Source organism: Perognathus longimembris, chromosome 21 (genome assembly GCF_023159225.1).
Source record: "Perognathus longimembris pacificus isolate PPM17 chromosome 21, ASM2315922v1, whole genome shotgun sequence".
Lineage (NCBI taxonomy): Eukaryota > Metazoa > Chordata > Mammalia > Rodentia > Heteromyidae > Perognathus > Perognathus longimembris.
Window position 1 is genome coordinate 7,288,670 of NC_063181.1, and position 23,588 is coordinate 7,312,257.

General features: G+C 41.3%; 1 protein-coding gene across 1 annotated transcript in view; it reads right to left on the reverse strand.

Moving 5' to 3' along the window:
* Window positions 1–569: 569 nt before the first annotated feature.
* The window catches only part of Adam7 (ADAM metallopeptidase domain 7), a 28,790-nt gene continuing 5,771 nt past the window's right edge, over window positions 570–23,588 (reverse strand). Inside the window, exons 6-23 of the mRNA XM_048330762.1 lie at window positions 23,078–23,267; window positions 21,974–22,027; window positions 19,949–20,020; window positions 18,646–18,815; window positions 16,334–16,418; window positions 13,375–13,505; window positions 11,725–11,899; window positions 10,008–10,097; window positions 8,904–9,099; window positions 8,490–8,592; window positions 7,371–7,557; window positions 6,507–6,587; window positions 5,358–5,436; window positions 4,622–4,727; window positions 4,256–4,352; window positions 2,465–2,527; window positions 1,493–1,549; window positions 570–614 (exon numbers count right to left, since the gene is read on the reverse strand). Of these exons, the coding sequence (XP_048186719.1) occupies window positions 570–614; window positions 1,493–1,549; window positions 2,465–2,527; window positions 4,256–4,352; window positions 4,622–4,727; window positions 5,358–5,436; window positions 6,507–6,587; window positions 7,371–7,557; window positions 8,490–8,592; window positions 8,904–9,099; window positions 10,008–10,097; window positions 11,725–11,899; window positions 13,375–13,505; window positions 16,334–16,418; window positions 18,646–18,815; window positions 19,949–20,020; window positions 21,974–22,027; window positions 23,078–23,267 (1,981 nt within the window). The remainder of the gene's footprint in view (window positions 615–1,492; window positions 1,550–2,464; window positions 2,528–4,255; window positions 4,353–4,621; window positions 4,728–5,357; window positions 5,437–6,506; window positions 6,588–7,370; window positions 7,558–8,489; window positions 8,593–8,903; window positions 9,100–10,007; window positions 10,098–11,724; window positions 11,900–13,374; window positions 13,506–16,333; window positions 16,419–18,645; window positions 18,816–19,948; window positions 20,021–21,973; window positions 22,028–23,077; window positions 23,268–23,588) is intronic.

Genomic DNA, 23,588 nt, shown 5'->3' on the forward strand with positions numbered 1-23,588 from the left:
GGCACAGAAGCCTTCTAGAAAGGCGAACGAGGAGCATTCTGGGTCCCTGGGTGCTGACTCGGGGGGGTCTGGGGGACCATTCTGTCGCCCTCACGGTGACCATGGTCCCGCCTCCTCGCTCTTCACGGACCAATGGAATCAGACCACACGGCTGGTCACTGCTTTCTTAGCATTTCAGGAGTGAGTGATATGTAATCACCAATCACGTAGGGGTCACTACACCCAGTTAAATGCTGGGATGAACCCTTACACCCTGATGTTTTGCCTCTTAGATTTCGCCCCGTTTTGATTCCCGTGAAAGTAAGTAGATGAACATTTATGTAGGCAAAACACACCAGAGCCGAGAGACTGCTTGTTTTCGTAGTACATGAAAGTGCATTTGCAAAGACACAAGACATGTTCTGTCACATATGTCTGGGCTACAGGTTGTGAATTCTACAAGTAAATAACTGCAAGAAGAAAGTGTTTCTCCTACACATTTTCTGTCCGGATAAAGATGATCGCGGAAACTACTGAGACATGGAGAGTGAGCACTAGGGGAGAGGATGAAGTCTCGCAGCTTGGTATCTTCAGCCCAGTATTGCACAGCCATTTTGGGTGTCCAATTTTAGACTCTACACAAAAACAGATGGTTAAAAACATAAGTCATTTCCTGTATATGTTTCCTTTAACATGAATTCCAGTTACTCATCTACTAATTGGAATAACCTTTCTAGGCTCTGTGGTGTTATGTTTATTCACACTTTTTTTTTTTTAAAGATCGCCTAAGCTGGGATGGCTTATGGACTTACAAAAATGAACAGGCCTATTACAAGATGAAATTGATTTCGTTTCCCTGTACAAAATGTCAACGCGCTGCCTCTGTTCTTAGGAGAGCCTCCCATCTCTGCTGTGTGTGCCTAGCTTTGTCATGAAGGAAAGGAGTAATTGCTCAAAAAGTGACCTTGCTTGTTTTACCCAGGGTGTTGGCATGGTGCAGAATTCCTTCTAAGAAGAATTTTGTGGTGGAACCTGGTACCCAATATTTTGTAGGAAAGCAATCTTCAATGAAGATGAAGGAAGGAAAGTAAGAAAGCAAAAACTCAGAAATGTGCCCAACCAGTCAGTCATGTTCTCTCGCTTTGACTAACATCAACATTTTTCCCATTAAATTTTCTAATGTGTACATGGTATTGAAGATGTAAAATCCCCTGTGAACATATATTCTTTGGTCAATAAAAATATGAAAGAACAGTGCTGTTTGACTTCTTTCTAAAATGGGTCAAGGGTTTGGCATGTTGAATTCTTGCTTGCTCTTTTGGATTTTAAAAGCCTCTGTTCTTCAGATTTCTCTGTTAAGAAATTTCAGCAAATATTGTCAGTGAAAATAATTAGCCATCCTAGTCATTTGGATAGGAACAGAGAACACTCCCCTCTCAGTAGTAAAGAACACAAAAGAACACCAGCATTTGACTAGAAAGAAAGGGAAGTGGTCTTTTTCACCCAAACTTACCACTTTAGCACTTTGATTGGGATCTGTAATTCCCCTTGGATCTTTGCTCGCAGATTTCTATAATAAATAAATTGTGTGTTGTCAAGCGTCAAGAATTGTATTAGGTATTTATTATTCTTGCACACACACATGCATACATATACATGTGCACGCGCATGCGTGTAGGCTAATACACCGGGAAGCTGGGCACTCCTTGCTCCATGAAAACTCTAGGATGGTATGTAGAACTCTCTGGAAAGGGGAGGCTGGTTAGGAAAAATCTTACCAGAAACGACCAGTCCTTATAAAACGTGTGAAATCTTCCCTGGAATGAAGATGCTAAGAGATTTTTCTAAGCATTCTCTTTGACTCAGACACTTTTTATAAAACAAACAAACAAACTGGAATCCATGTTAACAAACAAAAAACCAACCCTGCTTTTCTCAATGGGTTGCACCAGTTCTGTGGGGGAATACAGGACTAAACACTGCTCTGACCCAACCATGCATCCTCCCAAAGCAAGCTTCACGAGAACTGTCGATTTCACAGTGCAGCCCTGAGAATCTGAGGTGTGCTGAGCGCTCTGTTCCGAGCGAGGCGCGCTCTGTTAAGTCACTTCAAGGAAGCTAAGGTAGAGATGAACAGTTGGGGAGCATGCTGAAGATCCTGCCCTGTCTTTCGGGTTTATGCTCTTGCTTAGCTGAGAGTTTTCCCACCCTGGCGCTGTTCCCGGCTTAGTGAAAAACCATCCTTGTGTGTCTGCCCTTGAGAATTCTATACTCGTGGGTAGAATTCAAGGGAAAAGACAGACGACGTAATTGCCGCAAGTAATATATTAGTGGTAATCCACCTGAATTGCTTGGCAAGAATTCACGCTAAACCAGAAGACATCAACATTTCAAACAAAAGGCTTGTATGGCGAAGTAGAAGAAAGGTAGTGACACTGTTAAGGAAATGGGTGCAGACTCCCATAACCCAGTGACTGGGACATACCAGCGAGATGTAGTGAGGGCTTGGGAAGCTAGCCGGAAGATTCTCCAAGGACTCTGAAGTTCTCTGCAAATGCAAAGTGACATTGTCAACCAACCATCACTACTCCACCAGCTATGACTATTTGCTACACCCTCAGCAAACATCTGCCAGCCTTCCTTGCAATATTTTCTTAGGAAAGGCAAAAAAAAAACCCACTGAAGATATGAAAAACACTATTCTTCATGGACAGCTGTCTTCTGGTCTAACGTGTACAAAGCAGGCACGTAGAGAAGAGAAGGTGTCTCTCCCTGACTCATCGGGAGCCTTCAAATTTTAATAACGTTAATAGTCTTCATCTTGAAATTCCATAGCCACCTACCGTCCCTGGATCCGAAAAATCATTGGGGTCTTCCCCCACCACCCCCGCCCCCTGCCCCCCAGCTGACCATTAACATAGAGCCCAGAATAAGCTTTGGTGATTGGTCTCTCACAAGAAATTTTCTATTTTATTACATTGTCAAATATATGGAAATAATACTTCTTTGTAATATTTTCGAATGGTTACTTTCATATGTGTAGAATCTCCACTGCCGTTATTTTCCTGATTGATCCTGTTTGAACTCTAAATTCCCTTTTCTCCAGATCTGTCTGGCTAGAAGTTTATTATGTTATGACTCTTCTCGGAAAGCAACGTTTGGTTTCATTGATTTGTTCTGCTTTTCCTTACTGTGTGTGTGTGTGTGTGTGTGTGTGTGTGTGTGTGTGTGTGTGTGTGTGTGGGAGAGAGAGAGAGAGAGAGAGAGGGAGAGAGAGAGAGAGCGAGAGAGAGAGAAAAGACTTGTCATTTACTTCTCATTTGCTTTCGACCCATGCTGGGTTTTCTTTACGTTCCTTTTTCTTTCCTAGTGTCTTTTCTACTTTAGTTTTTGTAGTAATGCTTTTGAGCTCAACATTTTGACCTTGTTCCATAGGCATTTTACTATTTGAGCCATATGCTCAGACTTTCTTTCTTTATTTTTTAAAATAGGATGTTGTAGTATTTATACCTCAGTTTGCCTGAGCCATGTTCGGATTCATGCTTCCTGTGTAGCTGGGCTTTCAGGCACATTTCTCCATGCCCAGCTTTTTATTGGTTGTGAAAGATCATCCTACTTTTTGCCCAGGTCAGCCTTGAACCTTGAATTTCCTGATCTTCATTCCCCATGTAGCTATTATAGAGATGTTGATTTACTAGTATTTTTTAAATCTGTACTTGGTCTTTTCTCATTTCTTACAGTGAAGGGTTCCATCATTAATTGGATATTTTCTTCTTTAATCAGCATTTAGAGTATACAATACCATTTTGATTTGTCATTTGATACATAAATTCCTTAGAATGTACTTATCTCTACCAGCTCAGTGTCAACCTGTCAGTGATTTTTCATGTGATTTTTCCTGGCTCGTTTTCTGGCTTAGACTCTTTTTATCCAGGTGTACTTTTTCCAAGAATGCACAAAATATCTTCTCTTTGGTCAATAGACATCTGTGTCTGAACTCCTCTCGTGGCTACTGTTCTATGGTGGCTTCCGATTGCCATTCTCCCTTGCCCCACAGTAGATCAAGAGCATTGTTGGTGGGCAAACTGAGTGAAACTGCTTCTCAGCACAATACGGTTACCTTCTCAGTTAACTGTCCACCCCAGGCAGCTTAGGGTCAGTTCAACTTGACACACACACACACACACACACACACACACACACACACACACACACACACCCTCACAGGAAGGATGTTTCCATCCGTTCATCACCAAGGCACACAGAACTTGCTTACATGTAAGGGGTGAGCATCTGTCAGCACGGGCTCTGTCCCGGGTTGGTCTTCAGCGATGTAGCCTTTATTTTCCACTCCTTGTGTTTCTCTAGGAGGGCTGTCAAGAAGAACGTGGAACAGGGACACAAATGAAGAGGTAAAACGGTGGCTAAAATGAAGCCATGTAAAAGCCTTTCGGAATCACAGATGGTCAGGTGCAGTAAAGTATTGATGGGGGAAGAACCACTGATCTATCAGTGTTTTTGCAAGATCTCTAGACCATCTCTAGACTTTCTCCCTCCACTGAGTCAGTCTTTAACAGACGCAACACTTTTGCTGTCATAATGGTCCCTTCCCTCCCCCCACCTCCAGGAAATGCAGACCTACCTCTGGATGTGCTTCCACCGGATGCACTTCTGATAGCGAATTAGTAGTGTGACGGTTGCCACACCAGCAATCACCAGGACGATGAGGACGACCGCTATGGAAATGCCTGCAGCGTTGAACACGCGACCCCCAGCCCGGGCATCCGCTTTACAACAACGCAAAGTTAGCAGTTAATGGAGCTGTTCGGATTCTTTTTGAAGTTTGCATTGCTGCACATTAATAACAGGAGGGGGGATTTCACTACGACACCTCCACCCGTGCCTGCAGTGTACACGGAATAATTGCATCCCTCCCTGCCTGTCTCCCTCCACCTTTCGCCAACTGCAGGTTCATGACTCTGCCTTTGTATGAGCGTGACGAGTTTCCATCCTCTCCACCCCTCAGCACCTTTTCTTGTCCCTCTCCTCCTTCCTGCTAATTCCTCCCAGACACTCCCTCCTCCACCCCCTGCCACCCATCATCATTATCAGCACCACCGCTGCTTTTCACAAATGAGCGACGACACACCGTATTTGCCTTTGCCTTAGCTCACTCCTCCTTATGGCTGAGAAAATATAAACAGCCTCTCACTAGAAGAGGCTGGATTCGTTCTAGGGGGCCACCGTACCACATCCAGCTTGAGTCCTGAAGCATGGGCACAGAGGACGAGGACCCCGCGGAGAAACGCAGCACACATGCAGCGGGCCCACGGGGCACCCCTGCGATCGGCGGGAGACCTTGGGCCCCGGATGCTTACTGCTGAGGTTGAAGGCTCCTCCCCAGTCTGTAGGAGTCTGTTCCTCCGCACACTGGCACTGCGGCTCGCGGCCATCCACCTGGAAGAACCGCTAACAGATCCTCTCATCAAATGACTGATGTAGTCAGTCCACGGTTTGTTTTTTGTTTTACTGCACTTAAGGCTAATGTTAGTGTCATATCAAACACACACACCTGTGCACGCATTTATACACACACACACACACACACACACACACACACACACACCAGCACCTGTATTGATCAGTGAGCTAAACTACACACAAAAATCAGTGAGGCATGAAAATAAGCAAACAAGACACAAGAAGTAACCATCGCTGGAGAAATCTGTCAAAACAGGAAAGTGAAATCTACAGAACAAGACCGGAGGATTTATCTTTGCAGAACTCATTCTTGAATAGTCTCTGCTACAGTCAGACATATGACAGTCAGAATGCAAACCCACTCTAAGCTTAATAATAATGGGGGGGGGGTTACTGACATGGGAAACATGGTGGTAGGATATTTAATTCATAACAAAGCCCTGTGTGAGGGCAGATCCAACTCTGTGGGAATCTATGGGGAGTTAAAGCTACGCCTTTCCCCCTTTTCCCTAACATAATATCAGTGTGCCTAGTCCTGTCTGCCAAATGGGTCTTTTCCCAAAGCTGAAGTGTGACTGTTGCATACATGCATATATATACAGTACTTGAAATTATTTGATACATATCTAAAGAAGTCTCAGCACATAACTAATTGGAGTTAGGAAAGATGCCACCCCATATCATGAACTGCCAGCATTGAATAGAGTTGAGTTTGAAAAGCTTTAGCCTACTGTTGACATTGATGTATTTGTACTAATAGGTGCTATCATGAGATGAACCTTTCGCCTTCAGGGTTAAACTCCATCTCTGGGTAAGTTTCTAGATTACTAAGCTAACAAAACACTTGCTTGGGATGCATTTTAATAACATCTAGTTTGACTCTTTGACTTGAATTTACTGAGGATACGTGCCAAAATCTATCGTCCATCCATCTATCTACCTATCTTTCTATTTTCATCGATTTATCTGATTATAATGTGCAAGAATAAAGACTATGTAAATAAGGGGCCAGTAGCATACTAATTTTAGAAGTAGCCAGATCTTACTGAATTTTCGTCACACTGAGAAGAGCAGCTTGTTGGATTGTAGACCTTTCCCAGGCTTACACATTCCCCATCGCTGCATACCTGGAAGTAAGGCAACACTTGCGTTAGAATGACTGATTTTCTGTAGTTGAATTAAAATGTATGTGATTTTTTTCCTATTGTTTCTGTTTTTTTTTTTTTCTTTCTTCCTTCTTGTTCAGAGGAAACACTTCAAACATTCCATCATAGTACTAGAAAGCACTCCTGTGGGATCATAATGGCTTAATCTAATATATGAACGGGTCTGGTGAATGATGATTTTTTTTAATTTCTGGTTTGTCGTAGGGCTTGAACTCAGGGCTTGGGCACTGTCCCTGAGTTTCCTTTGCTCATGGCTAGCGCTCTACCACTTAAGCCACGGAGCCAGTCACTGGCTTTTTCTGTTTATGTGGTCCTGAGGAATCAAAGCCTGGGTGTCATGCATGCTAGGCGAGCCCTCTCCACTAAGCCACACTCCCAGCCCTATTGAATGCCTCTTTTGATCATCTGTGTCAGTATGGTTACTGACATCCTAGTACTTGCCCAGTAAAAGTGGTTGAATAAATACATGAAAAATGTGGCAGTCACGTTAATTAGAAAAGAAAGCCATATCTGATTTCATTAGATGCCTAATATAAGATACTAATTAAGGATATTTATAGCAACTATGTATCACTTAACAGGACTACAATCAAACAAAAATACTATTACAGTGTTATTGCTTCAATTTTTTTTTTAAACGGCCGTTTTCCCATAGATTGCCCCTCTGGAACCCATCACAGAATTCAATAATGTTTTCTGACTAGCAGAACCATAAGTTTAATAAACGAACAGTTACCACCTTACCATGCCATCTCCACACTTTGTTCCAGAATCTACTAGACCAACATCTGCAGAATTATGGTAGAAAAACACGGCCCTGCATTGGCCGGTAGCGTTCTGCGGCGGAAGCTTCAAGTAATAGGTCTTGCCATCACCATGGAGAGGTAGGAGCTGCCCCCCAGTACAGAAGATCTTCCCACACTGGACGTCTCTGCAGGAAAGGGAGGACCTTCTTAGATATGGAGTCAGTAAAGAGGCCAGGCTGGAAGAACAGTAACCCAGTGATATTTCCCTAGGCCCAGGCTTTGCATGCAGAGCGGGTAGAGAACACATCAGCACTGCTGAAGTCCTGAGTCTGGGAACTGCGATGAATAAGGTGTTTAAAATAATTAAAGTATTTCCCTGCGATCCTCACGTGCTGGTATCAGTCAGTCCAAGTTCATAGAAGAATCTTTCCTTGCTGGGAATGTAAGTGTGCATGACTTAATGAGAATAGGTAGAGGTTCTTCATATTCTTTCTGGTGTTTTGGCTGACTCTGATGAATGGCCTGTCAGATTCTAATATTGTAACCCACGTTTTACATGCAGGTGGCAACTGAAAAGAAGGAAGGAAAGAAGGGAAGCGACCCTTCATTCTACCTAGTATAATTATGAACAAAGCTGAACTTGACCTTTGGCTTGTGTGGCTGTGGATTTCAGTCTAAACCTTGTTGTTGTTGTTGTTGTTTTTCCTTTCACACATTCAAGCCTTGTCAGATACCACTTGCCCAAACCTAAAGCGTGTTTAAGCTCATCCACTTATCTGGCAGATAAAACTTCTGAATTACCCACCCTAAGTTCAACTCTGCCTTTCCTTTTATGACTTTATTTCCTTCACTATGTTGTTTGTTTGTTTTTAACTTTCCCTTCATTCCATTTGACTCATTCCTTTTTTTTTTCTGTGATGTTATTTTCCTCCATAAGCATTTTAAATCTCTCCATTTTTCCTTTTTCTGCCCCATGACCTCCAGATAACACAGTATGTAAACACTTCTGGGAGTCGGGCTTTTTCCTTTCCTGCTCCCCTCTCTCCCCAATCCCTCAGGCAAAAGAGGCCAACCATTGTCATAAGAGCCATAGCACTGGCTTTCAGAAGCCACTTACTTCTCTTCACAAGGAAGGAATCTGTTCCCCTTGTTTTTGCAGTAGCCGAATCTGTCTCCTTTCTTATTCATCTTGTAGCAGGTGTCATGACTGCCTTTTGCTCCTGGGATGTGAAATTATGATTAAAAATAAGACAAGGAAGCCACAAACATGGTTAAGTCACACAGCACCTTATTTTCCAATGCAGTTGAACGTTTAGTATCAAGGTAGCGTTACATAGCAGTGGAACAGAACGGAGTAACTATTCACTCATCCTATCGAGTTAGGATGCTTAAGGTAGGAATCAAGACATAAAAAGAAAAAAAGGAACAGTGTTAGAGGTAGGGTTCTAGATATTTCCTCAGGACAGTGCCACTGGTGGTATGCTTTCCGATCTTACCCCACATTCTTACAGGATAGTAACAGACGTCTCACCGTCACCGAACAGCGCGTGGCACTGCTGGTCCCGAGTGGGGCATTTCCCCAGGGAGCAGTAGCCTTCTGCATTCCGGCACGGGGTCCCATTGGGTCGGAACTGATCCGGAGGACATTCGGGGGAGTGGCCGGAGCAAACCTCAGGAAGATCGCATTCATCCTTGGCTGGTCTGCATGTCCACCCTTCCTTCTTTATCTGTTAAAGACAATCACATCCAACAGAGGTGTGCACACCTGTGCTACAGAAGAGCGGCAAGTTGGCTCCTTTAATTTATCTCAAATGTCTTGGCCATGCAACAGTTACTTCCTTCTCTATTACATTGAAAATTGTTCTCGTTTGTAAAGGTTTTGGGGCTTACATGGCTTTGGGCATGATTAGGTGGCAAGTAGTTATAAGCAGAATGAACATAAAATAGAGAAATGGAGACACATTCTTGTGTACTTTTGTCTCATCTTCACACACACACACACACACACACACACACACACACACACACCTCGCATTAAGGCATGACCTTTTCTCCAATGCCCTACACACATCTGCCTGGAAAAAGGAAATCAAGCACTGGGAACAATACCCTCTTTACCAGAGGGTATTGTACGGATCCATTCTGTCACCCAGCTGCTCAGCATTCATTTAAGTGTGCTGGGTTCTGGCCAGAATTGAAGATGTGTGTAAACGGCTCTGTTCTTTATGAGCTCATGATCCAGTGAGGTAAAAGATGTATTGGGAAACCCTTAGAGAGAGAGCCATCTGGGATGTTTTTTTGTCATTTTCCCTCCACCAACGAGCCATTATCTCTTGGCAGCCCCAGTGTAACTCCTCCCTCCTTAACATCATTATTGTCTGGATGACAACTTTCCTCTCAGTTGAGGTTACATAGGAAGAGGGGCACCAGTCACGTGACTTCACTCCTAAAACACGTGCCACTTCTCCCCTGGGTCCCATCCTTAGCAGCACCGGATGCTCTGGTATGCGCAGGCCTTGCTTCCTCCTGCAGTTCGTAATGGAGGCTCGGCTAAGGTCAGGCAGCTCCTCGGTGGCTCATCCACCGGAACTGAGAACAGAGAAACCCTCCCCGCCCCCCACCCCAAGGGCCTTACGTGACAAGCTTCGCAGCACGCGCCTTGTGCACAATCGAATCCTGGCTTCAGTAGGCATCTGTGAGCGTCGCAGCAAGGGTTAGTGCACTCCTGGAAGAAAGAAGAATCAGAATCGAATAGCAAAAATAGGCTTGCATCTTGATTCCTGCTGGATGAGGTGATTAGCTGTGCTTCAGGAGGGAACTTTCAGGATTAAATGCAAATGGCTCTGGGATGCCGGTCACAATTACTGTTGGAGATTTTAACTGAGTTTCTTTCCTTTTTTAAGCTGTGTCCACAGCTTAGGAGCTCTCCTAGTCATGAATAGAGAGTGCAGGTCAGGCATTGACGGCTGACACCTGCAATCCTAGAAACTCAGGAGGCTGAGATCTGAGGACCATGGTTCAAAGTCAGCCTGTTTAGGAAACTCTATGAGACACTCGTCTCCAACGAACCACATGAAAGCTGAAAGTAGAAATGTGGCTTGAGCAGTAGAACATTACTGGCCTTAAGCAAAACAGCGTAGGGACAATGCCCAGGCCTTGAGTTCAAGCCCCAGGGCCTGCGCGTGCGCACACACATGAATCGAGAGTCCAAACTCTGGGTCCTTCCATTCTCCCCATGGACCCCGTGCCCTGAAGGACTCTGCTGTTTCATCATTTATGCTAAGGTGTGATGCGATTCCTAAAGGTCTGACACTATCTTTTGCCCAATATGCCAAGTAGTTAAAACTGACTTTTTTTTTTTAAGGCACCTGCTAGTAACAACATCAGGGTGGCCACTAACATCCCACCTGCTCAAACAAAATTAAAACTGCGAAGGAAATAGCAAATAGCTGCCATGTGATCACACCCGATGCTTGCTGGGCTCGAATGAGGCCATAGGGCCCTTGCCCAGATGCCATCTGAGCCATTGGAAGATCCGTTCTTCTATCCTCTAGACAAGTGGCATCCCTTTACGCTCTCTGACGAATATGAGTTAGAGGTACACGTGGCATCTACCACATGGTACTCGGAGGAGCAGAGCAACGGCACTCTGGAAATGGGTCAGCATGTGGCGTGGTGGCCCCATGCCACACCTGTTCACTGGGCGCCATGTTTTCACGACTCCCCTGAGACTTACATGCACTTGTGAATTTGAGTCAGAGGTTATCTAGGACACCTGCTCAACTGACAGTCTTCTGAGGGGAATAGCTTCTATGTTGGGAAAAAGCAAGCTCATTTGAGCATTTGCCTCAAAGCCTTTTCCTAAATGCTCCACAGACCAAGTCTGCAATGAAGTGTGTGAAAGGTTTCAAGGATGTTTGTTCTGTTAGGAAAATTTTTGTGCGAATGGGAATTGTCCAGTTGCGTTACAGACAGGCCTCCGAAGGCCGGGAGTAAAGCGCAATTGACAGAGCGTAAGAGATACTGTAGGATTAGCTACATCCTGCTGTGTCTGAGAGGTCAGATTCAATGGTACCTGTGGGTTCTTCTCACAACACCAGCCAATTAAAATGTCCGCTGGGGAAATGCGAGGTTGCTGTTCCCTAGAAAAACCATCATGCACAAGTCATCATTTCCTAAGAAGCTTTGAAATGACGTTGCCTCAGCCGTTGGTTTCCAAATTAGAAAAAAAAATAATAAAGCCTGATTTCATTTCGAGCTTTGCAAGGCATCACATAGTTGGTGTGATTAGACATGGCTGCCTCGGTTCCAGCTGAGCCTAAACCTTGTCCCTGAAAGGCAGCGCCAGGTACCTGGAGAGGGCCACAGTCACATTCCTCGCCCTCGTCCACTTTCTTGTCCCCGCAAGATGGTGAGTCACTAAAACTGTCAGGAAACGGTATGTTGGACATGCACGAGGGCTTGACATTCTTCAGGTATTGCTGGTACTGGGCTTGGCTGCACGTACTGAATTTTAGCGCTGGGATGCTATGGAGAGGATGAAAACAAGGGTTTAGCCTGTTGACGCGTGGTGGGCGGCACTGAGAACGCACATGTTAACCGTGGGAGTGGAACGGGACACGGGCTTCATAGGGTTGGAAGTATCTTCTTTAGTCATGGCCTGACGTGTTATTTAAGCAAAAACAATGGCAATGCATCCTCCAACAAACCCTTCCTGAGTCTCAGCTTGGTCATCTGCGGTTTCATTATTAATGCTAAGGTGTGATGCGATTCCTAAAGCTCTGACACGATCTCCTTGGCATGTTATCAACCTGCGTTTGCCATTCCTGCCGTGTTGCGAACCTCACAAGTCAAGGAATGTAGCACGCTCCGCGTTTAAAAAAATGCCTACTGCTTTGTGTGGTGCCTGGCACCCAGAAATCCTCCGTGAACGTTGAATGTGGAAACAAGCTGTTCAGGGACACCATACATATCCTTAGGAAGGCTAACTGCTTCTTTCCTAAACTGAAATTTGTCTCCCTTCTACCTTCCTTTTGTTTGACTCCTTTGACCTAATTTCTTAACATGATGATTGGCTAAATAAATTTTAGAGACTCAAATTACATGAATTAGGGTGTCAGGATTCTGCTAACATTGCCTGTTATGTAGACAATAATATTGGGAATTGGTTACTGAGTTTTCACATATGTCAGGTGCTTGAGTGCTTTACTAATTGGAATCACTTCATCAATTATTTGGAAGTACTGATAATCATTCACAGTCTATTTTCTTACTATACACAATGTATCTGCTGTAGAAGGAGTTGACCTATGGTCACATAATACACAGTATAACCAAAGGTTGCTGGAATTCATTCGTCCTATGACTATTTCTGGAATATCTAGCATGCATCGAGGACTATTCTAGAAAACAGCAGTGTGATAGGTACCAGGTAAAATCCTCTGGCCTCCTGAAATCTATGTTTTGGTAGAAAAGCAATCTAATGAAGAAGCTCAGTAAGCAAAACACAGACTATAATCTTTAGTGATAACTACCAAGCACAAAACAAAACAATAGGAAAAGAGAAGGTGGAAAATGCCAGGACTTGTGTAAAATGAAAGAAGACTGGAAATTTAGGTCAGATGTCCTGGGAAGGCTTTGCTGAGAATAGCATGCCTGTAAAGACCTATAGAAGACAACGATAGCTTAAAAAGAGCAAACCAAGCCATGCCAAACCCACCTCTCCCCTACAGGTCTTGGTAGAGATCAGTGCTAATGATGGTCATGCTCTTTTCCTGTGTGCATAGGTACAGTTTTAGAATTGTGTTCAGCGTATGACTAGAAAAAGACCAGACGAGCTGAGAGGATTCAGTTAAAAAGTAGACTTCTCACCTTGTCTGGCTTTGTAGAAGAGCTTCCAGGACATTCCACTGCATAGAACAATATCCCTAAAATAATACAGCTCACCTGGACATTACACAACAAGCACATGCAGGTATTAGAGAAGAGAATATACGCCTCACCTTCCTTCTCTGTCCATCACACATTGCCCTAAAGGACAGGTGCACGCGCTGTCACTGTGCTTCAGGCCAAGGTTGTGCCCAAGGTGGTGTGCCATTCTGTTTGCCACTATGTTGGTGTCAGGCAGCAGATCCTGATTTTTTTTTAAAAAATGCATATTCAATTAAAAAACTTTGACTAAAATTATTTATTAAATTAGAAGAAAAGCGATAAGATTAAAAATATTCATCACCAACTTTCAGAAGAGAACACATGGTACTACATGCATAGAGTACTTTGCACAAATGGTTGGAGGACCTGCTTTTTACTTCCTCGTTCACAAATCCCTGCTTGAGACATCATGGATCTTAAATAGCTCCTTCCCCATCACCTCGGTTTCTGTACAGAAGGAACTTGGAAATGACTAGCACTGTGTGTGTGTGTGTGTGTGTGTGTGTGTGTGTGTGTCTCACAGTAACACTTATTGCATTCACATAGACTCATTCTTAGGACTAAGGAAAAGCAATTAAGGCCTGTGTCCAGCAGAATTCATCTTTGGAAGCCCTGAACTCCCAAGGACTGGAGGTGATTTTTAAGTCACCGAGGGGAAAAGCACTCAGGAATTGGATTCGTGCCTTTCACAAGAGCCTCAGGAAGGACCTCTTGCACCTTCAGTAGGTGACAACACAGTGGCAGGAGTCACCCTGATACCCACTGGGCCCTGGTCAGACACCTAATCCAACAGTGCCTACACCTCGGACTTCACAGCCTTCAGAACAGTGAGAAATAAACTCCTAATGGGCAGTGACCACTTTGTGTTTGGTGTTTTATTACAGCCTTGATAAAAATGTGGCTGATTATCTTTTTGGCACCAGATATTCTAAGGGGGATACAAGTAAAACGATTACACTGCTCTTGTTTGCAATTCTATTCTCACACAACAAAACAATGCTATATTTTCTTGTGGTGGGACTTTTTATTATGGGGGAATAAAATCCCTGAAGATCAAAGACATAAAATTCCTGACAGATTTGGTCATTATCGTACCTCGCACTTGTATTTCATGTTTTGGTTGGGGAAAAAAAAATTTCCAAAGAGGGGTAAGCTATCAAGTTATTCAAAGCTGACAGAGCACTTTGTATTCACTCATTTCATTTAGCTGATGTGAGTTGTAAAACTTATTTTTTTTTTATTTTTTTATTTGTTTTGTTTTTGTGGCCAGTCCTGGGGCTTGGACTCAGGGCCTGAGCACTGTCCCTGGCTTCTTTTTGCTCAAGACTAGCACTCTACCTCTTGGGCCACAGCGCCACTTCCAGCTCATTTCCATATATGTGGTGCTGAGGAATCGAACCCAGGTCTTCATGTATGCGATGCGAGCACTTTACCACTAGGCCATATTCCCAGCCCGTAAAACATTTTTTGCATTGGTTAACATATCACAAATGATAGAGAATCAAAATGGAGAGTCACCAAAGATCAAATGATGGGCATAAAATATCTTTAAAATAAATGGCTGGGTAGTCATTTTTAAGAAGTAAAATGTCTACAGGCTTAACAGGACCATGGTGGATACAGCAATTAGGCAAAAACATGAAGGAAATAAATACAAGTCTTCACATTGCCAGTAATGTCTCAGAGTCTTACTTGCCCATCACTGATTACAAGGTTCAAGACTTAGTAAAGGGTCAGACAAACAAGAAGAGAAAATAGTTGTGCTTTGTGAACTACAAGCCTGTCTTGACAGAGTACAGTAAGGGGCCTGTGCTTTCTTGTCCTATCTTCACTTGCTGAAGCAGCCAGGAAGGTGTGTGAATAACACTTCTCAGAAATAATCATATTGAATGTGCAATGGGGCTTTCTTGTCATGGGGTGTGTCTCTGGATATGAGATCCTTCTGAACTCCAACCTACATTGATATAGCTTCATTATTCAACTATTTAAAAAAATTATACAGTATTTAAAGGTAAAGGTGTTCACTAGAGGTGTTTTCATACCGACAATTAAAAGGTGCTTATTTTCTAGTAGCAAAAGAAGTTTTGGCGAACACAATAACATTCTTCATCATGAAAATGCATGTGAATATTAAAATAGCATTACAGAAATATCTTTATTTGTACTGAGACACCCGTTTCAGATACTTTATGCTAAGAAATTTCACCTGGACAATGGAAGCACATGGTTTTCTTTAAAGCTTGGGGCTAACATGAGAAGAGAATCGGTGTGCCTTTCGAATAGTATCAAGTTAAAGGCTTTCTGTGGTCTTTAACCAGAGAGTTCGATGATAAAGCTATGTCATTGAAAGAAACTAGGTCAAACTGAAAATTAATTAGGTAAATCAGAGTTTAAGAGATTAAAAAACACACCAAGAAAAATTTAGTAGAAAACTGGATTATCTTTTACTCCTTTAAAGACAGTCCTCATATCTTGTTATTAAAGGGGAATAAATAAAATTCAAATGAAATATAAATTCAGACATAGGTTTCTTAACTCCAAAAGTAATCTGAATCTTAGGGGTGAAATTTCAAGTAATTTATTTTTTAAAATCAGCTAAAGCTATTTCAAACATTAAACGTCAAGTAGCTTATCAATGCAGTTAAAGAGCTATGGTTTCCTTTTTTAAAACAACATCTAGTTGACTTCAATTAACCTGTCTCCAGTCTTTCTGTCTAGTCATGTTTGAAATAATATTGGTGACTATAAAATGTAACCTTTCTGCTTTTTAAAGTATGCTTGTCTTTTCTAATAATCTTAAATAGGGAATGTGCTTGCTGCACTAGAGTTTGGAACTAAAGAGCTGCATGAAATTCCACAATTTTTTAAAAAATAAAATATTTTCCTTACTTCATAAAGAAAATAGAAGTCTCTGGGACATACCTTGAGAATACATGACAAAATGCATAAATGATCTTTCACAGACTCAGCAGTTACACAATTTAATTCCAACATTTTCATAAAGTAATATACAACAAAATCATAGCTCACCTTAACGACACTCGAGGAATAACGCGGTAGGCACATCCCCGCTGAATAAGAAATTCCTTGAGTATGCGTGTAGAGCCACTTCCCACTATAAACAAGATGCAAGTACACTCTTCAATCCCAGTCAGGTTTAATTAACACAAAGACCAGATGGCATTAATGTCCCAGAATGCTGTGCTGTGCACTTGAAATTGTCCTCCCTTTTCTGGATGAGCTTAGTGTATACTGAGCTCATTTTAAATCTAAGAGCACTGAAAAAGCCACTACAATCTCCCGTTGAAATTGAAAAAAGAACAATTCTAAAAATAAAATGAGAATCTCACTTTTAAAATTCTAGTCTACCCTTGCACTAAGCTCTAGATGAAACCACCAAGAACAAAAGACTGATTAGTGAATTCATTCCAGGCACCAGGGATCCTATCTCGACCAAACAAACAAATGCAAACAAAGTTTAAAAAAAGTGAAAAAAGAAAGAAAATGAAAGTGTTATTGGCATTCAACACCATGATCAAATAGCTATGACTGAAACACTTTAAAACTTTTAATCAACCATAGAAACTCGGAGATTATAACTATAATCAAAATCTTTAAGAGGCTTATAATATGAGGGCTATTCTAGATTGCCTAAAAAGACCAATACAGATGTGTCTATTACAAGAATTCACATTTGATATAGTTCACAAACAACTTTTAGAAGTAGGTCATTCTAAATGAACCTACCACGGGCTAGAAGACAAGACTTAGAACATCAAAGGATTCAAATTCAAGAAGGGTAGGCAGGTAAGATTTCCCCTTCTAGCCTTGAACTTTTTTCATCAAGAAGATATAACGCCTTGTTTTTTAAACTTAGGAAAGCTCCGATTCGGACACTGTAAGTTTTAGTATTTACTATGGGTCTTGCAGAAACCTAGCATTCTGGTCCTCCTGGACTCTAATGATCTTGAAAAAGCACCAGGAATGGTAGAACCCCAGAGAAAGAACTATCTAGAAGCTGATTTCTCTCATAGATGCATCAATGCTGAAGCAGTATCATGACAATGCCATATGCATTGTCTTTCTGCTTCTAAATCTATGTGAATATGGGCGAGATCAATAAGAAACTCAACGCTTAAGTCCCAAACATGATACTCACTTAGACATGTAGTAGTGATTCACTCCTCTCTCCTATTTAGAGACAACTTCTTGATATGCAAAGCTCCTTGTCAGCATAAGGGAAATTTTCTTAAGTAAAAGGATCCTTCTATATCCATTTACATGGCTCTGGAGCTACTCATTAATTGTTTAAAAATATGCGTATGGGGCTGGGAATGTGGCTTAGAGGTGGAGTGCTTGCCCAGCATGCAGGAAGCCTTGGGTTCAATTCCTCAGTACCATATATACAGAAAAAAACCAGAAGTGGTGCTGTGGCTTAAGTGGTAGAGTGCTAGCCAGGAAGGAGAAAAAGAAGCTCAGGGACAGTGCCCAAGCCTTGAGTTCAAGCCCCAGGACTGGCAAAAAAAAATATGTACAAAGTGGAAGCCCAATGTCGATTAAGTTTATTGGGAGGTTTATGGTGATATTTCACTACTGCTTATCTCCCATAAGTTTGGGTATAATAGTACATAAATATACATACCCAAGACTTACACAACAATATTTGGCATCTAGGTTTTAAAAATTCAAGAATGGTATGATTTGGTAATTTGTTCAGTGTCACCAGTCAACCAAGGACTAGATCTGACCTCTGAGTTTAGACTTAGCAAGCTTCATGTTTCTGAGGTCAGACTGAAAGCTAAGCTGCAGATAACCCCAGCAAGAAAATGAGTAAGAGGGTGTGTTGAATTCTGAGAGGCACATGGAGTCTCAACATGCTTTGCTTATCTGGTCACATTTTCAATTCTGCCCAGGAATGAGTTTATTAGTTTCCCTTGGGGGCTGGGGATATGGCCTAGTGGCAAGAGCGCCTGCCTCTTATACATGAAGCCCTGGGTTCGATTCCCCAGCACCACATATACACAAAATGGCCAGAAGTGGCGCTGTGGCTCAAGTGGCAGAGTGCTAGCCTTGAGCAAAAAGAAGCCAGGGACAGTGCTCAGGCCCTGAGTCCAAGGCCCAGGACTGGCAATAAAAAAAAAAAAAATAGAGTTTCCCTTGGTAGTTTAATCAATATTTTAAAAAAAATTCACTTGGGAAATTTGTTTATAGGTAGAAGCAACATTTTCTTCCCATGTGTACTACCCAGTCAAGTACTATATAAGGCTTTTTTTGTTCATTAGTTCTGTTTGGTATTTTCATAATGAACATAAGATGTTCAGGAAAATAGAGTAACCACATACCTCAGTAACAGAACATGGTCATAATGCTTCCTTTTCCTAAGGGTTGTTTCTTGCCAAGATGAAAAATGTGACAAGGTAGTTTCCATATTCGCGTCTATTTCTATTTTGTCTCCATTGGTCCATACTTCAATGCCCACCAACGTCACGTGTATATTCAAGGTTTTGTAAACCTGCTCAGCAAAATCATTTTTCAGACAGTCAGTGGTTAGGAGGAGTCTGCATCACTAACATATCCCTTCAATTTCCAAAATCTTTCAGGAGTTTTTACTTGTTCGGTACATAAGAACACAGTGCTGTTATCATCTAATAAATTGAAAGACGAACAAGAATGCAGAGTGTGTTGTGACGGTGAATATTTTGTTGAGTGTGTTTACTTGGGAGATGACCATGGTTCACAAAGACTCTTGATGAAATCCTTCTGCAATTCCCTGAAATATCATAAGCCTTACAGACACTGGTCTTACAAAGTGTCTAGGAGAAAGAATGTATTAAAAACTCTCAGGTGAAAAGTGTTCTTATATTACCAATTTGGTGAAAGTGGCCCACAGTGGAATGAATGTTCTTTGCTCCTCTTTCTACTTTAGGTGGATGGTAGGGTTTATGGTATGTTAGGAAGTTGGAATTGGCCTTCAGAAATGCAGCTGTATTTGATCTTTTATAGCTACCTTTTGATCTGAGAAACCTTAGTAGCGATTCCTTAAGCAGGATAGGAAGTTCTGTAGCCTATAAATAACCAGTTTCTGCTGGTATCATTCTATGGAGTCTCTTTACCCTAGTAATAGACCTGTGCTGTTTTAGAAGCTATCAGCAAAGAAAGATGTGTGTAACTCACACTGTATTTTGTCAAACTGTAGATAAAATAATTAATAATACAGATGTTATTGCAACCATTTTCTTAATTTCTCTGCCAAACCATAAGCGACTCATTGGACTCCTAAAAAAAGTTTTGTTACACAATCTGATAGAGGACTCATTTGAATATTGAGGTTTGCTTTATGTGTGGTTACATCTCTTAGTCTCCACACATTGTTCTTATGCATTGTATGATTAGAGATCCATATTTGAAAGTTCTTATAATATTAAATGTAATTGACTTGGAAAACCAAAATCTCAGAGCTCTGATTCGTTACTACGCTTTTTCTCCCCATTGATTGTTTGTTTTTTTTTCAGATTAGTTCACATGGTGCATTTTTGTGATTGAAACTGCCTCAGTTTCGAGTTACTAAAATAGTCCAACAGAAACACCTTAAAATGTTCTTTGCATTTATATTTTCAGATTGAATCAAATTATAGCAAACCTTACCATATTGACAAAATTGACCATTCCCCAAATTCGTTTCCTTAGTTTACTGTGAGGTTTGCTGTTCCTGCGGTACTGGAAAGAAAAACATCTTACCAACATTCACTAAGAATAGAGACCAAGTTAACAGTTCAGTCATTACAAGATACTATAAAGAAAAATGCATTGAAATACTAAAGAGGTCCTCTCCCAGCCAAGTAATAGCTGGGCAATTTATGGAAAGATACGTTTTTGATATAAAGTCATTAGACACAACAGTCGGTAAAGAAAGACACTGCAATGTGGCTTAACACTAAGATTTTCTTTTCCTTTTCAAATCCATTACATGGATGTATTGAACCAACTCATTAGATTCTTCCAGTATGACTTTTTCTTTTCTTTCTTTCCTCTATGACAATATTAGCAGTATCATAACACCTCCTGAATCTATGGTGACCATGGATTATGGAATATACCATCAAAAGCACCGTTGAGCAGAACATGCTTGCAAAGGACAGGAAGAAGTTGAAACGTCCAGGCAGGATCGATCCTGTCTCCAGCCTGCTTGGAATTGGGTTCTGTTCTATAACTTTCTGAGCTATCAGGACCTTGACTAAATGATTAATTAAATATATTTAAAAACAAGGAAGTGTTGTATAGGGATAAATGCAACTGATCAAACCTCTTTCGTGATCACGCTAAGAATAAACATGCCTATTCTGAATCTTGTAGGCCTCTTCCAGCGACCTTTCCACTGTTCTCTTATTATCTCAAATACTGAAAAAATTTCCCAGGATACAGCCTTACAATCTCTTTAGTATTTATTTCCCATGGATTCTACATAGTGCTCTGATTTCTATTACTACTGTTCCATTGAAACCATTCCACTATTCCAAAAATAGTTCAGTAGAACTATTCTTGATAACTCACCTGTGTCCTTTGAATAACAAATGCTCTGAATACTTTTACTCATCTTTCTGGGCATTTTTTGTATAGTTCATACTGACCATTTACACATTCAAAAAAATTCCTTCACATCTTGGTCTCTATTAGCTTGTATACTCTGACTGGCTCCTTGCTGATTCCCCTTCATTTCTCTGCTTCCTAAGTGATGGTTTCCCTGACCTATCCATCCTCCAGTTTACTGATTTTCCTATTCACATGTCCATTTTCTGTTTAATTTTCTCAAGGACATGTTTTTTTTTTCCTTTTATAGATATAGAAATAGCTTATCACATCTGCCTCCTATTTTTCCTATCTCTTGTAGATCTCTCATTATAATTTTGACTCACTTTTACACCTTTAATAAATGTCACCCAATACTTTCATAATAAGAATGCTTTGAAATACCACTAGATGATTTAGAGTTCTGGGTGAGTTTATTTTCCTTTCTGTTTATGATGGTAGATTCTTTTTCATGTGACTCAGGGTATAAAAGGATCTTTTCGGAACATTTTTGACTTGGGTTCTAGTTGTACCAGATCATAACCAATTTTTTTACCTTGGAAGCTTTGCTTGCTGTGTGTGCACCTGAATAAAAGCATACTATTATGCCTCATGATTAATTTTGTTCTCCCATGGATAAAATTTTCCCTACCGGTGGAAATGTCAAGCAGACAGAAATGTTCTTTTATGTTTCACTGCTTGATTGGAGGTTTTCTAGTTTTGCTTCAGGAATGAATCAGTTTTTTGTGGCTCTGGGGATTGTACAGAAGACTGATCCAAATGCCAGACTTTAGATCTTAACGAGGTTTGATTTCTCAACCTCATTTTCCTGTATTCTGTAGATCGAAGTCCTGGAAGTTCTGAATTTATTCTTTGTTCTGATAGAAGACTTCCTGCTTAAATTTTAGCATTTGGAAAATTTCAGTGTTCCCTTTTGATCTCGACTGTGGGGTTGCTGACATGTTTTTAGTTTTAAATGCTATTGAGAATTTCCATAAGTTTAGAGTGGGAGTAGGTTGTCTTGGGGTTAGTCAGCTATGTTGTGAAGAGGACCTGATGGACTCTTAACTACATCCGTTTTGGGAAATGAGAAACAAAACTTACCACATAATCATCAGCAACCACGAGCAGTTCGATATAGCTCTCCTTGCGGGTACTCTGGAAGTTCATGGAAAATTCGATGATGCATGTCAACATCCTTTTTTACTATAACATTTAAGTCAAAAAATCATAACATTTTTAAGGTGAGAGATGTTCCTAGTGTTGATATTAACAGGTGAAGGAAATGAGTGGATCTATTTAAACACCCATTTCATTATTAACACACATGGTTCTATGCACCAGAGTTTAATTAAGCAGCATTTCATATCCATTAGCCTTCCTCTTTCACTTTTTCAGTTCAAGTGGCTACCTGGTAGTTCAACTAAGAGTTTAAAGAGCTGACTAAGTCTAGTATGTAATTATCTATTCATTCAGTTTTTCAGTCAAGTGCCAATAGCTCCCTCTTGTGGTTCTAGCTACTCAGTGGGCTGAGATCTGGGGATTGTGAGTCCAACGCAGCCATGGGGGTCTACATTCTCTACCACAGTGTAGCGTCTACATTAGATGTAGACACCAATTCTGCACCTCAGACACTGTCTAGACCAGGAATGTGAGGAGATAAACACAGATTTCTGGGAATCATCTAGAGGAGATTTAAAGGGCTAAAATCTGCTTGCATACAGAGGACTTGCAACCACCTGACCAAAATCACACTTTGTATTACCCATAAGTAAGTGTCCTTAGCCATTCAAATATTAGCACCTTCTCCCTTTTATAAAAAGGGGGGAATCTGGCTTATCATTATCAAGCCTCCCAATACTGGAGGGGAAGACAAAAAAAAAGATAATATGAAGAATAGGTCCAGGACACTTTAGACTTCTTACACCCTTATCAGCTATCTTTAGGGATGGCATTCTATGAAGAGGGTCAGAGACATCCTTATTATTTACTTATTGAAATGGGTGGAGCCCACTGACACCTATCATAGGAAATAAACACCTATTCACATGGATAGCAATGAAGTTTGAAATTCAGGCTTCATCTAAGCATCAGATTCCTGAATCTGATATTGTTTTTGCTAGCTGGATGTATCATTTCTTTTCTAGATCTCAATGGAAATAAGAGGTATTTTACTTGGGTAAATAGGATTGAAAGTAGGTCACTCACTTCTGCTTTTTGGTCTTCCTTATGGTTCTCATCCTCTGGAAGCATTTCCTTGGTGAAATTGAGCTCTTCACAAGAATGATTGGCACCATATGTCCCCCTCGTGCTATATTTGAACACCAAATGCTCTTTCCCATCAGAGTATTTCAATGGTTCGATGAGATACCTTTGATCATTTACTCTGAAGAATCCCCTGGGGAAATTGGAACACGATGCATATTCACAATCTATAACGATTCTATTCACTAAAGTTATTTTCCCAGTGTTTGTGATAAATCCTAGATCCTTGGGCATTCTAACTATGATTTGTACTAATTGAGCAATATCCCTGCCATTGGTTGCTTGAGATACTAGCTTGCTATACAACCCAGGCTAGCCCTGAACTCTTGAAGCTCTTGCTTCAGCCTCCTAAAGCTGAGATTGTAGGCATGTACCACCACACTAGAAAATTGAACAATCAGGAGAAAGTCTCTGGTCTTGGTGGCATGAGTACATGGGCCAGTTAATGTCCAGG